Source organism: Anoplopoma fimbria, chromosome 9 (genome assembly GCF_027596085.1).
Source record: "Anoplopoma fimbria isolate UVic2021 breed Golden Eagle Sablefish chromosome 9, Afim_UVic_2022, whole genome shotgun sequence".
In the NCBI taxonomy this organism is placed as follows: domain Eukaryota; kingdom Metazoa; phylum Chordata; class Actinopteri; order Perciformes; family Anoplopomatidae; genus Anoplopoma; species Anoplopoma fimbria.
Window position 1 is genome coordinate 10,972,973 of NC_072457.1, and position 12,100 is coordinate 10,985,072.

The 12,100-nt window shown below is 38.1% G+C and overlaps 2 protein-coding genes across 3 annotated transcripts; one reads left to right on the top strand and one right to left on the bottom strand.

Annotated features, from left to right (window-relative positions):
• The first annotated feature begins 368 nt into the window (after positions 1-368).
• LOC129095633 (N-acyl-aromatic-L-amino acid amidohydrolase (carboxylate-forming) B-like) lies at positions 369-5,954 on the top strand. The gene is made up of 7 exons (XM_054604151.1): positions 369-528; positions 2,781-3,007; positions 3,172-3,364; positions 3,871-3,964; positions 4,052-4,159; positions 4,574-4,686; positions 5,340-5,954. Exons 2-7 carry the CDS (start codon positions 2,781-2,783, stop codon positions 5,532-5,534), a joined length of 930 nt encoding a protein of 309 aa, XP_054460126.1. The 5' UTR covers positions 369-528; the 3' UTR covers positions 5,535-5,954.
• Positions 5,955-6,288: 334 nt separating this feature from the next.
• cldnd1b (claudin domain containing 1b) lies at positions 6,289-11,439 on the bottom strand. Of its 2 annotated transcripts, none has more exons than XM_054604400.1 (5): positions 11,353-11,439; positions 10,286-10,783; positions 9,801-9,908; positions 9,200-9,337; positions 6,289-7,845 (listed from the first exon to the last, which is right to left on the bottom strand). In XM_054604400.1, the coding sequence occupies exons 2-5, from the start codon at positions 10,569-10,571 to the stop codon at positions 7,625-7,627; spliced, it is 753 nt and encodes a 250-aa protein (XP_054460375.1). In that variant the 5' UTR covers positions 10,572-10,783; positions 11,353-11,439; the 3' UTR covers positions 6,289-7,624. The 2 variants fall into 2 exon arrangements, with proteins under 2 accessions (XP_054460375.1, XP_054460377.1); XM_054604402.1 differs by having other exon boundaries at positions 10,286-10,574; positions 11,353-11,428.
• Positions 11,440-12,100: the final 661 nt, after the last annotated feature.

Genomic DNA, 12,100 nt, shown 5'->3' on the forward strand with positions numbered 1-12,100 from the left:
GAACGGACAGTATCAACAGTGCAGTGTAATTACAAGTAATACTAATAGTAGACTATGATATACAGAATAAACAGCTGGAGGTACGATATGAATATAATCGAGGCTCTTGCATCAGTGAAGCTTAATGAAGCATGTTGTTGTAAATCCACCACAAAGTTGCACCCAGCCCACAGAGCATTCAAAGAAACTAGCTGGTTTAGTAGAAAATATCTGAGAGCAAGTTCCTGTAACGTCACAAAAAACTGCTTGAAATTTGAGCTGCAGAACATAAAGAGGAGTGGAGAAAGAGTAGACGAGGAAGAAAGAGGGAGGGCTTTAAAACTGGTTTGTGCTCTACTTTGCATTCATTTGAGTCTTTGCATGTGAACGGTTAATGGTTCTGACTGAAAAGTATCTTGCAGACTGCTCATATCACTTTGCTGGCAGGTTATGAAATACTGCATTGCTGATCTGATACGACGTCCCCTCCGGGTTCAAAGGTCACTGAAGTTCAGTGAGTGTTGAGCAGGGCTGGAATTTTAAAGCAAGGTAAGACATGCAAGCGTGAACGTTGTTTCTTGCATATACTACTGGCCTTTTTGTTGGTGGAAATGATTCATGCTTACTTTCTGTGCTGATCATGTAGCTTGAACGGAGTGGAACAGCACTTTGATCCTGTGCAAGACATTAACAGGCTGCACATTGTCAGGCAGTTGTGAAAAACACTGTACTTTGATCATCTCTGCTTGTGTTTTTGCATTACTGTGCCCACTAACATGTTTCTTCTCCCCAACTGTGACATACTAAGGCGTTTCTCTTTTTGAATATCTGTTTTACTGCTGATATAGTATTGCATGTTGTCAAATACACACATGAAGGAGAATTTTGCATTGACAAATTAAATTACACAACAGAAAAGTAATTCCTGAATATCGTCAGCACTAAGTTGATCACAAATGCAATGTTTTCAGTAAACTTTGTCCACACCGTCAGGCACCCATGTTGTGTTTTTGGTAACTTTATGTATAAATATAAATAATTAGTAACTTATTCAAATGTAGTTGTAAGCAGACATAAGGACACAATAAGTGTTTAGTAAAGTACAGTCTTTGTCAACAATTATGACTCTCCTTTGAAGACATATCATTATTATATTATTACAACGGTATTAAGTGTCACAGTTGTTGACAACTACATTAAACAAACAAAAACCTATGCATATTTGTTTGTATGTATTTAATGTTTATATACAGCCTTTACATGTTAAATGGGTGTGTTAAAATTAAATGTGGCAACCCTTTTCAACGACAATATGCAGGAATTTATTACTTTTGCTGATGTTGTAAAATGCAGAGCCAACTGTTTAATTATTAACAGTAATTGGGGCCTCTAACAGCAGATGTGCGACCCCCTGTGGTTATTGTCTGGACCACATAAATGCAGGGGTCAGTGCTAAAGAGTGCAGTGGGGAACACATATTTTTGTATGGACCAGGAAGTTAGCATCGCACTGGTTCCCTGGACAAAAAGCTGATGGGATTTTTCAATTGTATTTTGGATTATTAAAATAATAATAATAATGAACTTACAAAACACAAGTTTATTATACTTCCATGTTTTGCTCAGCAATATATTCTTCACAACTGAAAACCACTTTTATTCTTTATTGAGCGTAAATGCATTCCCCAGGAGGGAAAAGCTAACATTAGGCTACGGTCGGTTGTCTTGACGGTCGGTTGTAATCTACGTTCATTCATCTACTATTTACACAAATGTACTAGCATTTTATTATTATAAATATTACATATGAATAATGGTATGCACTAGGTAGCCAGTAGTTATCTGCCCAGTCACATTGAGTTATACTGTATTCTGAAAACTGCAGAACATTCTGCAAACATACAAGCTATTGTTTTGCCATGTGTGCATCCATTACATGGTACTTTTTTGTGTTCCTGTGTGACCTGTTTCTGCTGTAACTTTGAGTTCCTTGACCCGGAGAATCAGTTAAGTGTTTTGTTTTCCCAAGTATTCTCTCAAATGACAGATAACCGAACAAACAAACAAACAAACAAACATACTCATAAAGAAAAGCAATTTACTCTCATGATACTATCCGAAGTGTAGAGACTATTGAAAACAATAAAAGGTTTGCATCATGTTGGCAAGAGAGAATACTTCCATTATTTATCTATTTCCCCAAAATCAAATGATTGAGAAATACTGTAAAATAGGAGGTTTAATATGTTGAAATTATTATCTGAGTAAAATGCAATTCCCGTCATTCAAATTAGAATGTCAATCATTAATGTGTTTTGATTTTCCAATTTAATTATGAATTGAATGTAACCAATGTATTGGCAAATAATAAAACTAAAACGGTTCATCTTAGTAACCTTGATGTAGTGCGGTAAATGTAGGAGAGTTGAGTAATAGTTTTGTCAATATGCAGCAGGTTTGGAAGGATTGTTGGGGGGTTCTTTTAATTCTTAGTCAGTAAAAAGTAAAAATGTATTTACATCTGTATACAATGTTTATCTAGAGGTTAACAGATCTCCTTTAATTTGACTAGGTTAGTCACCTAAATGACTCACTGACTGTCAACATTACCTTTGCACTTTTCATCCCAGTTTCTGGCCAAAGGTTAATTTCATCATCTGGTAACAAGTAACTCTTGTCTGTCTGGTTCATGAATAACATGACTCCATCAATGTTAAACCCGTTGGCTTGCTGAGAGGTCAGTCAGGTTTAGAATAAAGTGAGACAGGACAACACTTATCCTACATTTTTTCCTGATAACAGATGGAGAGCGTCTCTTTCTCGCCGCTGTCCCGTGTTGCTATTTGTGGTGGCACCCATGGAAATGAGATGTCAGGGGTGTACATAGTGAGAGAGATGCAGAAACAGAAGTTAGATCAGAATGGATCGGTTTCTATAACTACCGTCATATCAAATCCACTGGCTGTGGTTGCTTGCAGGAGATACATGGAAACAGATCTAAATCGCTGTTTCACAGAGGCCTTGCTGAGGTAAGTTGAAAAAGAAAAGTTCCAAAACTTTAACTAATAAAACTTTCATGTGGATAGTTTAAAAGAGAATCTGTACTTTTGTAAACTGCCTTAAAATTAAACTGTAAACAGCTAGAAAACGGTAAGCATGTTTGCGGAAACTCATTATATCGTCTGGCTTCCAGTGCCCCCATAACAGACTCTACACCATACGAGTTGAGGCGAGCCTGTGAGCTGAACGCTCAGCTTGGGCCCAAAGGAAGCCGAGAGGCTGTGGATCTGCTCTGCGACATCCACAACACCACTGCCAACATGGGCATGTGCCTCATCTTTTACTCCTTAGACTGGATCGCCCTGCATATTTACAAATACATACAGGTACGAGCTTCATCCAGACACATATATTCTTAGGGATGAAATTTGAGTTAATATCCTGCAGCTCCCTGACTTTGACTGTAACAATTTCAAAGATTTCTTACAACAAATGTAGAGAACAAATCACTCAAATGGTATAATAATGTTAAACTTAATGAACTTTGATTGTACTGCAAATACTGCATGCAGTCTACATGACGCCTAATGAATATCTTAGTTATGAATAAGAAAGTGTCCGAGAAATGTTGATTTTCATATTCACGAAAACATGAAAAGAAAAATTACAGTTTGGGTATTTTTTACAGTAAGAACTATTTAAAAGCTCAGATAGGTCTTTAACTATTCTTATAACAAATATCTTTTTTCTTTTTTTAGATAAGAATGCAGGAATAATGAATGACATTTCATTATATCAATACTAAATATTTAAGAGTTTAAACAATGTGATATGGATATGTGGTGAATTGAAGCATGCAGTGCTGTAAATAGTCCACCTGTCTGGTTTTCAGAGCAAGATGACCTCTGCGCCTGTGAGAGGATTCCATGTGGATGTACCCTTTTCTGAGGCTTATTCCCTGGAGTCAGTGGGCAAACATGGCTTCTGTAAGTGTCTTTTAGTCCATCTGCATCTGAATAACTGAACTGATTAAAAGTGTAAGATGCTTGAATTGCTTCTCTTGTTCTCTGCAGCAATAGAAGTCGGCCCGCAACCCAACGGCGTGCTCAGAGCTGATATCTTTAACATGGTGAAAGAGGCAGTGGATCTCTCAATAGAATGGCTTCAGAAATTTAATTCTGGTAAGAAACAACTTCCGGTATTTAAAAGGGTCGGATCGCCAAAACATGAAACAGTTTTGTCGAGTGTTTTGAATCTTTTCATTCTCAAAGGCATTTTATTGAATCCCTGTTGTCTTGATTTGTTCTTATTCTTTAACATTCGCTTTGCTTGTCATTGAATAAAATATTTACTCTTCTATGCAAATTGTAACCCTGATTTAGAAAAGTTTTCGACAAATACAGTGATGCTTATTTAATGACTTATCCCTAGTGGTATCTAGCCATGTCGATACTTTTGGTTTTATTGGGACATGTTATGTGTTTCCTTCTCCACACCAGTACAAGGGGAACTTTCAAATGACCTCAGCACTTCTTTAACCGTGATCCTCCTTGAGTTCACCAGTATTACTACTTATTCCTGTCCTTTGCCAACAGGATGTACTTTCGAAGGAGGTGAAGTGGAAGCATACACTCCAGTGAGGATAGTAGACTACCCAAGGGATCCTACAACCAATAACATAACTGCTGCCATTCACCCCCAGCTGCAGGTAAAAGACAAGGAAATCTGGGGAAGATGCATGCACACACAACCCTTCACTTATAGCGACTATAATCTTTTTTATAATGTATCAAATGATTGTTATCTGTGTACAGATAATTACCTAGAGAAACTGCAGCTCCCCTCAGCTTTATGGAGATTTACAGAGAGTTTCACCTCATTGTTTAACTTTGGCAGAGACAAAAAAAACGGCTAAAAGAGAGTGACTATTGCACTTAGATTCACAAGGTGAACAAGAATACGACTCAATATTACTGCAAATTTTTCTCCATGTCGGCTGGGTTAGTAAATAATCAACTGTTTGCTGGCAAGTTGTGCTCCATATCAACTTGAAAAGGTGATAGTATGTCAATGTTCTGCCAAACACTAGTTTCAGTTTGGACACAACATCAGAAATTGCAGTTTCAACTCTCTGCAAGAAAGGGAACAGGCATATTTCCCCAAATGTCAAACTATTCTTTCAAACAATGCTAGTCAATGGAAATCAAGAGAAGTCCCATATGCACAGGTAAATTTACATGCATGAATCCATAAAGCCCTGATTTGGGAAACTATGACAGTAACAGTAAATGCCATATTTGCATTCAAAAGCAGCCCTGATGCATAATGATTAACCTTTGTGAGCGTTCTGTCTTTCTCCAGGATAATGACTTCAAGCTTCTCCATCGAGGCGACCCTGTGTTCCAGTCATTTTCTGGGGAGACGGTGAAGTACGAGGGAGAGGACCTCTACCCTGTCTTTGTGAATGAATGTGCCTACTATGAGAAGAAGATTGCTTTCCATTTAACCAAAAAGATCACTGTGACCTTGCCTTCTATAAGTGTTATGAAGGACTGAGAGTACATAGACAAAGTTTACACTTTAAATCATAATCACAGAACAAATTAATGTGAACACTACAAATATATTCATGTTTCTAACGTTTTTTTTTTTATCTCAAATGTTTTAGTTTTAAATGAGCAAATGCACAAACTTAATGATTAATAACTATTCTAAAGGTGCTGGACACAAATAACACGATTACCTCCCTATTCTGTATGGCTATCCAAAGCAGCAGCTCTGCAACGGTGCATCTTCTGTGAGGCCGTGAAGAGAAGACTGATGCGTAATACCAGAGTTGATTTTGTACTGAACAATATTGAACAAGTGCAGCTGCTATAAATCAATTAGACTAGGACAGTGAACTTTGTTTTGCTCTGTGGCAATGATGCAAAACACCATGTTTGAATAAATGGAAAACTTGGATCACTTTGAAGTAACAGATGTTGTGTATTGACCTTTTTGAATGATAGCATGCTGATGTTTAGCTGCTTTGATATTTAGCATGTTCACAACTTCATTTTGCATGTTAACATATGCTAAGTAGCACTTTACACAAGGTACAGCTGAGGCTGAAGGGAATGTCATTAGCCTGTAGGTATTGGGTCATAAAACAAAGTATTGCATTGCTATCTCAAGTGCCATGCCACTAGTATGGCTAGAAATAGCAATAGCAGAGCATATCTGTAACCTTATATACTTGCACTGTTAGGATTGATGATGTTTTAGTAATTCTATTACACCAGATTACACAAAAACATGAAGTCAGAAGTCAAGAAAGTCAAATTTATCAATACAGAAACAGGTGCAGTGTGCTTCAGAATACATACAAACGTTTACAAAAGCCATGTTGTATACACATCAGACGAATAACAAAACATTGTGACACAAGAAACATCACAATTTGTATTCTGGCGCTTAGAAATCCGCTATTTTGGACACACAATTACCTAACAAATTAATTTACTTCCACACAAATGTTAAGTGTAAAGGTAGATATAGTTTCAGGATAACTTTCACCTGTAAATGATTATTTTGCAAATTCAATTGTTATTCAAGTTACCAGTCTCTTTGACTCTTGAGTATCACCAACAAACATTTAGAAGGCTTTAATTTATGCAAAACTGATATTTGGCTGTCAAACCAGTCTGTTCAGTGACTGATGAAACTGAGCTCTGAAAGGAACAGAGAACTGACTGCAACAACTATTAGAAAAACATTTTGAAGTAGCTTAACAAACGTTAAGTGGCAGTAGTATAATCTGGGGCTGAAACATTAGAATTTAAATGTTACAAAGAGGTCACAGGTTTGCTTGAGTGGCATCAAATCAATTCAGTTTTAAAACAAATTAAGTGTATTAATAAACATTAGACCTGTAAAGACGGGCGACAATGGGAGATGAGTGGTTATATTTTTAGTGAGTGACATTTAGTGACATTTAGTCAACACGTTCCACAGACTGAAATAAACAATTACCGCAGATGAGATAAATGTCAGCTTAAAAGGCATGCACAGCAATGGCTTGATATTTAATAATAGGCCAAAACAAATCCACACCAAAAAAACGTAAAATAAAGGCTTGTGTATTCTTTTTCATGCACTAACAGAGAAAGCTACGCTGATAACTACAGGTCTGAAATCTATGTGCAAGTTTTTAATTTATAACTGAATTAAGGGCAATGTGGTGAACAGCTTTAGAAGCAATGGCAACTGAAAATAAGGCATTAAAGTACAGCACATCAACACAGTTAACGCCAGAAATAAATGATCCACAACATCTGGGTGTTAAAATACACTTAAGAACATGCTCTGGGTAAGATTCAGGTTACAAATGGTAGAAAACAAATGTGAAAAAACACATCTCAAAGGTAGTGAACAGCTACTTATGAGCACTTATGATGATTAGCTGCAAACTGGTTAAGTATATTTCTGCCTAGATCTGGGTCATCATGTACTTGTTTTTTTTTTTCTATCTAACGATTGTTGCAGAAGAAGTGAAAAGCTACAACTAGTACAGTCCATTCTTAACCAGGAACCATTTTTTTTTTTTTAGAAAGTCCTGAGACCATTTGGTTGGTTTTAAGGTAAGTTGTTGTAGTAATCTCTCTTTAGGCTACCCTGTAAGCAGTCATACGGGTGTAGTTTTTGCGGTGACTCCTAGCCGCCCACAGGAACAAAGCAGCTGCCATCATCTGCAGAGGGAAGGAGATGAGAGCGAGGTAGAGGGACCAGCCCACCGAGCCCTCCACCCCTTCTGGTGGGGGGGAATAGTGCTGGAGCAACTCCTGCCCGGCCAGGAAACAGCAGACGGTGCCCAGAGTGCACAGACCTGATGAGTAGAGGAGAGACGTAATAGATGAACACCACAAAACAGCCAACTTGAAGCACTGAAGCATAACTTTTGTGGAGGTGTGAAGGCAGCAGGATGAGTGAAACAGAGTGAAATTATAAGTTGTGTCGTCTGAAACTAAATAACAACAATCACAGATTACTGCTGAAGCCGATATGAATCTAAATTGCGGCAGCTGGATCTGGGTTTCAAAGAAACTCAACTTGTATTCAACTCAGCGAGAAAATCACAGTCATCAGAATGCAAATTTATTTGGTATTTACCACAATCAGTTTTGTTTTTATATGGTGCATAATTAAATAGGCATTCATTAATAAATCAAGACCAACCTTGCTCACATCAGAAGAAAATATTACACTTTATGAAATCTAACATCAATCTTCAAGGGAACTTGCATATATGAAATACCAATTTAAGGGTCTTTAATGAGGGCGGCAGTTGTTTAAACTATTAACTAAATTGATAACAACACAGGAGTCAGGATCTGTCTGATCAAGCTCACCAGGTTACGTCCATAGATCACATCATATGTTTGCTTCAGAGTAATTAATCAAAGGAAAAGAAAACCTTCTGAGGTTTATACATATAGAAAAGTAAAAGCAAACGGTTCAAATGGTCTCATTCAGGTGAGGATGTATGAGGAATAACTCACCTTACAAGAAGAAGGCCTTAAGCAGCGCCGGCAGGCTGATGTTAGTTTTAAGTTTGAGAAACACCAGCTGGACGCGTGTTAGACACAAAAAGGTGCTGGCGGCTCACGACATGCGTTCAAATACACGCAGCAAATGTTTCCTATGTTCGCTAACACACCCTCATCATCATGGTCAGTGAGTCAGGATACTCCATTATAAATGTGTTCACACATTTGCTCTCCAGATCGGAACATAGCAGCTACTGTACCGTGATTGTTTTTAGTGCAAGATGCGTTTGTGAAAAACTATACCCTATAGAGTCTGCATAGAGTTGAATTTAGTATTACATAAGATGATTACCAGTCAAACATGTATTTTAATGTCAGTAGATTTATTTAAATTTCTGTTATTTTTAAGAAGAGCACAGCAGCAGCTCCACCTTTGTCTGTTCTTCAAAAACATACTTGTGCAAATTCACCATGTAAAAAGGATATTACATATTTGAGAAGCAGGAGTTTCTGTTTCAATACTTGCCACCACCCCTTTCCTCTTGATTTGTTTTTTTTTGTTTAAATATTTGCCAATATAGCAGGGGGGCTCTTACTTAAATACAAATGTCCTTTCAGAACATCACAAATAACTTGCAATTTTTTTCTGTGGTCCATAGCAGGAATTGGGGAGTATACATGCATTTATCTTACCTGCGAGTAGATGGAGCACTCCCACACCCAAAGTGGGGGTGAAGCTGCGGCACAGGCAAGCGCAGACCCCAACGAGGCCGCCGAGAAACACCAAAGCCAGAGACACCAAGGGCAAGAGAAACTGGCACCTCCACAAGTCTGAAAAAAAGACATTAAACATAAGCTAAAAAACCTCTTAAAACGAGCAAGATGGTCACAAATTGATCAACTATTTGAGGTGAGGAGGCATTTGTTGGAGAGCAAATTCAAGAACCTATGTGACAAATTTGCCTGATGCAAAATAGCATGGGCCAATAATCTGAATGCAGGACTTGGCATTATGTTAGAGCCTAAAATTCTCTCACCAACAAGTTGTTAAAGCTGAAAAGAAATTGTCCAGCTAAGCATCACTTCACAATAGAGTTTGAATTTTCTGAATTGTCTGGTGTACTTTTTGGATACACTGATAAACACTGATAAATGACACTCACAAAAAGTTCACCAGCTGCGATGTTGACTTTAAAGTCTAGTGAAACTTGGTTAAAATGAATGCAGGGTAAACAGAAAACTTAAACACAACAGTAGTGTAATTTACAGACCGAGGGGAACAAAGTAGACTCACATGTTCTCAGCAGATCTTCTTCGCTCTTATTGCTTCCATTTTTTTTGTACTTTGTACTGAACTGCTGAGGAAGAGTGAAACTCACACACTGCATCTCCATCTTTGGATCTAAAGTCGGAATCAGAGAGGGCAAATTCAACTTAGCTATCATCTTTTACAGGGACACAGGGTGTGATGTTGGGCAGCAGGAGGATACACAGCACACCACGATACAATAGGAATTTGTCATTTTATTAATACTGGGGTAGCTATGCAATTTATTGTCAGTGGTTTCATTGCAGGTAATGCTGCAAATCAAGCAGAAGTGACTTATGACAATATGGGACTTACAGGTAGGGATGTAATGATTCAATGTTTCCTTTAAAGTGTCACCCTCAGGTAACTTTAAAACTAGACATGCATAAAGATCTAGCAAATAGTGTGGGATTTGAAGATGTGAAATGTAAAAAGATGTGTTATAAAGCCTGTAGAGATGTAGGACATACCCGGGGCTTTGAACCAGAGTGACTCGCTGGGCACCAGTATGCACCTCCACCACAGCCCCAGTGTGCCGTTCAGGAGGAACATGGTGTCGCTGTAAGTCTTCTCATCAAACTCTCCATTGATGAACTCCTCTCTGAGCTCGGAGTCGTTTTTCACGTCACGTTTGCCTGCTGGGTAGCTGTACTGGTACCAGTGCTGAGTTCCCACAGCCACGGAGAGGTAGACGGTCGCCAGCAGGCTCAGCACCGAGCCGATGACCAGAGCTGTGGCATAGCGGTTGTCCACCATGGTCTAGATGAGGACAGTTCGTGTTTAATTAACTAAGTGTCAAATGGAGGGTTTTCTTTCACGGTGTGCTGGTTAAAACAGATATTTCCGCTTGGTGTTCAGGCACCACGGCATGTCTGTTAACAACTGTCAGTGCCAAAGTATCTCAACACGTGACCCTGTATTCAGTCACCCTGTGCTGCATTGTGTCCCAAACACAGAGGTGTCACAACCTGCCGAAGAAGCAAAGGTACACATGGGTTCATGTTAAGCTATTGTACAAATGTTAGGTTAAGTTCTGTAATACATTCTGTTTACCTGGTAACTTAGCAACGCGTTTCAACAGTAAGGTGTTGTTAGTGCTCCCAGTAGACCACATGACACTAAATACACTGTGCAATACAATAGTTATAATAGTTTCTGTCTGTATATATAAAATTTCAGTTACTGTGGATTCTTTACTGTATTTTTTGCTCATTTTAATACTTATTTTTTTTATAATCTTGTTTTTTTACTATGTAACTTGTTTGCACTATATCTATGCTGCTGTAATCCTGTACATTTCCCCGCTGCGGGACTAATAAAGGATTATTTTATTTTATCTTATCTTAGCATGTCATGAGCGTTGGAGCTAACAATCAAAACAAAGGCAGCTTCCTCAACCGTGCAGCCGAGTTAGCCTCTTACTAGCTAGCTAATGCTAACTATAGTTAGCCACAGCTGGCTGGACACGCACGACACATTTAACTGACAGTTAGCGTTAAGTCAATATTTACTCAATGTCTTCTCTTTTTTATTTTACCTCATTCCTGGACACAACTCCCAAATATTCACGTGATTTCTTCTGCTCGTCAAATCTCCAGCAGGCCTCCGCCCTCTTCTTCTACGGTGGCAGGTTTTCTTCTTCTTTATGACTTTTGATGGCGTTTGGCAACCAGCGCGTCAGGTACACTACCGCCACCTGGTGGCCAGGAGGTGGGACTAGAAACCAAACCATAACCAATAGTCCTGAATAAATATTTACAGTACCAGTCAAAAGGTTGGACACACCTTCTCATTCAACTATTTTGAAGAATCTAAAATATAAAACATATTCTGGTTTGTTGAGCATTTGTTTGTTTACCACATAATTCCATATGTGTTCCTTCATAGTTTGGATGTCTTCAATATTAATCTACAATGTAGAAAAAAAATAAAATAAAGAAAAACCATTGAATGAGAAGGTGTGTCCAAACTTTTGACTGGTACTGTACAAACAATAACAATTTGAAGAGGACATACAATCTACCCATAACACGTATTTTCTGTTAAGAAAATGTTAAAACATGGAATTCCAGCCTTACTTACTATATGTCTACCTGTGCAACAGATTCAATTGGTCCCCGTAGATATCAGCCAATATCAGCTTATTGCCTATTGTCTGCTAAATGACTGTAATCTAATGTAATGTAAGTAGAGATAGTGTCACAATTACATAGTTTGGTCTCTTGATGAGTTTATTTTTTAAAGTGTCCTGCTCAGTACCTATCTTGGTCTCATTTATTTGAAAG

Coding starts and splice junctions, on each gene's coding strand:
- LOC129095633 (XM_054604151.1), top strand. CDS start 2,781: ATGGAGAGCGTCTCTTTCTCGCCGCTGTCCCGTGTTGCTATTTGTGGT. Junction 3,008..3,171: donor TTCACAGAGGCCTTGCTGAG/GTAAGTTGAAAA, acceptor TCTGGCTTCCAG/TGCCCCCATAACAGACTCTA. Junction 4,687..5,339: donor CCATTCACCCCCAGCTGCAG/GTAAAAGACAAG, acceptor GTCTTTCTCCAG/GATAATGACTTCAAGCTTCT.
- cldnd1b (XM_054604400.1), bottom strand. CDS start 10,571: ATGGTGGACAACCGCTATGCCACAGCTCTGGTCATCGGCTCGGTGCTG. Junction 9,909..10,285: donor ACTCTGGTTCAAAGCCCCGG/GTATGTCCTACA, acceptor TTCCGACTTTAG/ATCCAAAGATGGAGATGCAG. Junction 9,338..9,800: donor AGAAGATCTGCTGAGAACAT/GTGAGTCTACTT, acceptor TCTTTTTTTCAG/ACTTGTGGAGGTGCCAGTTT.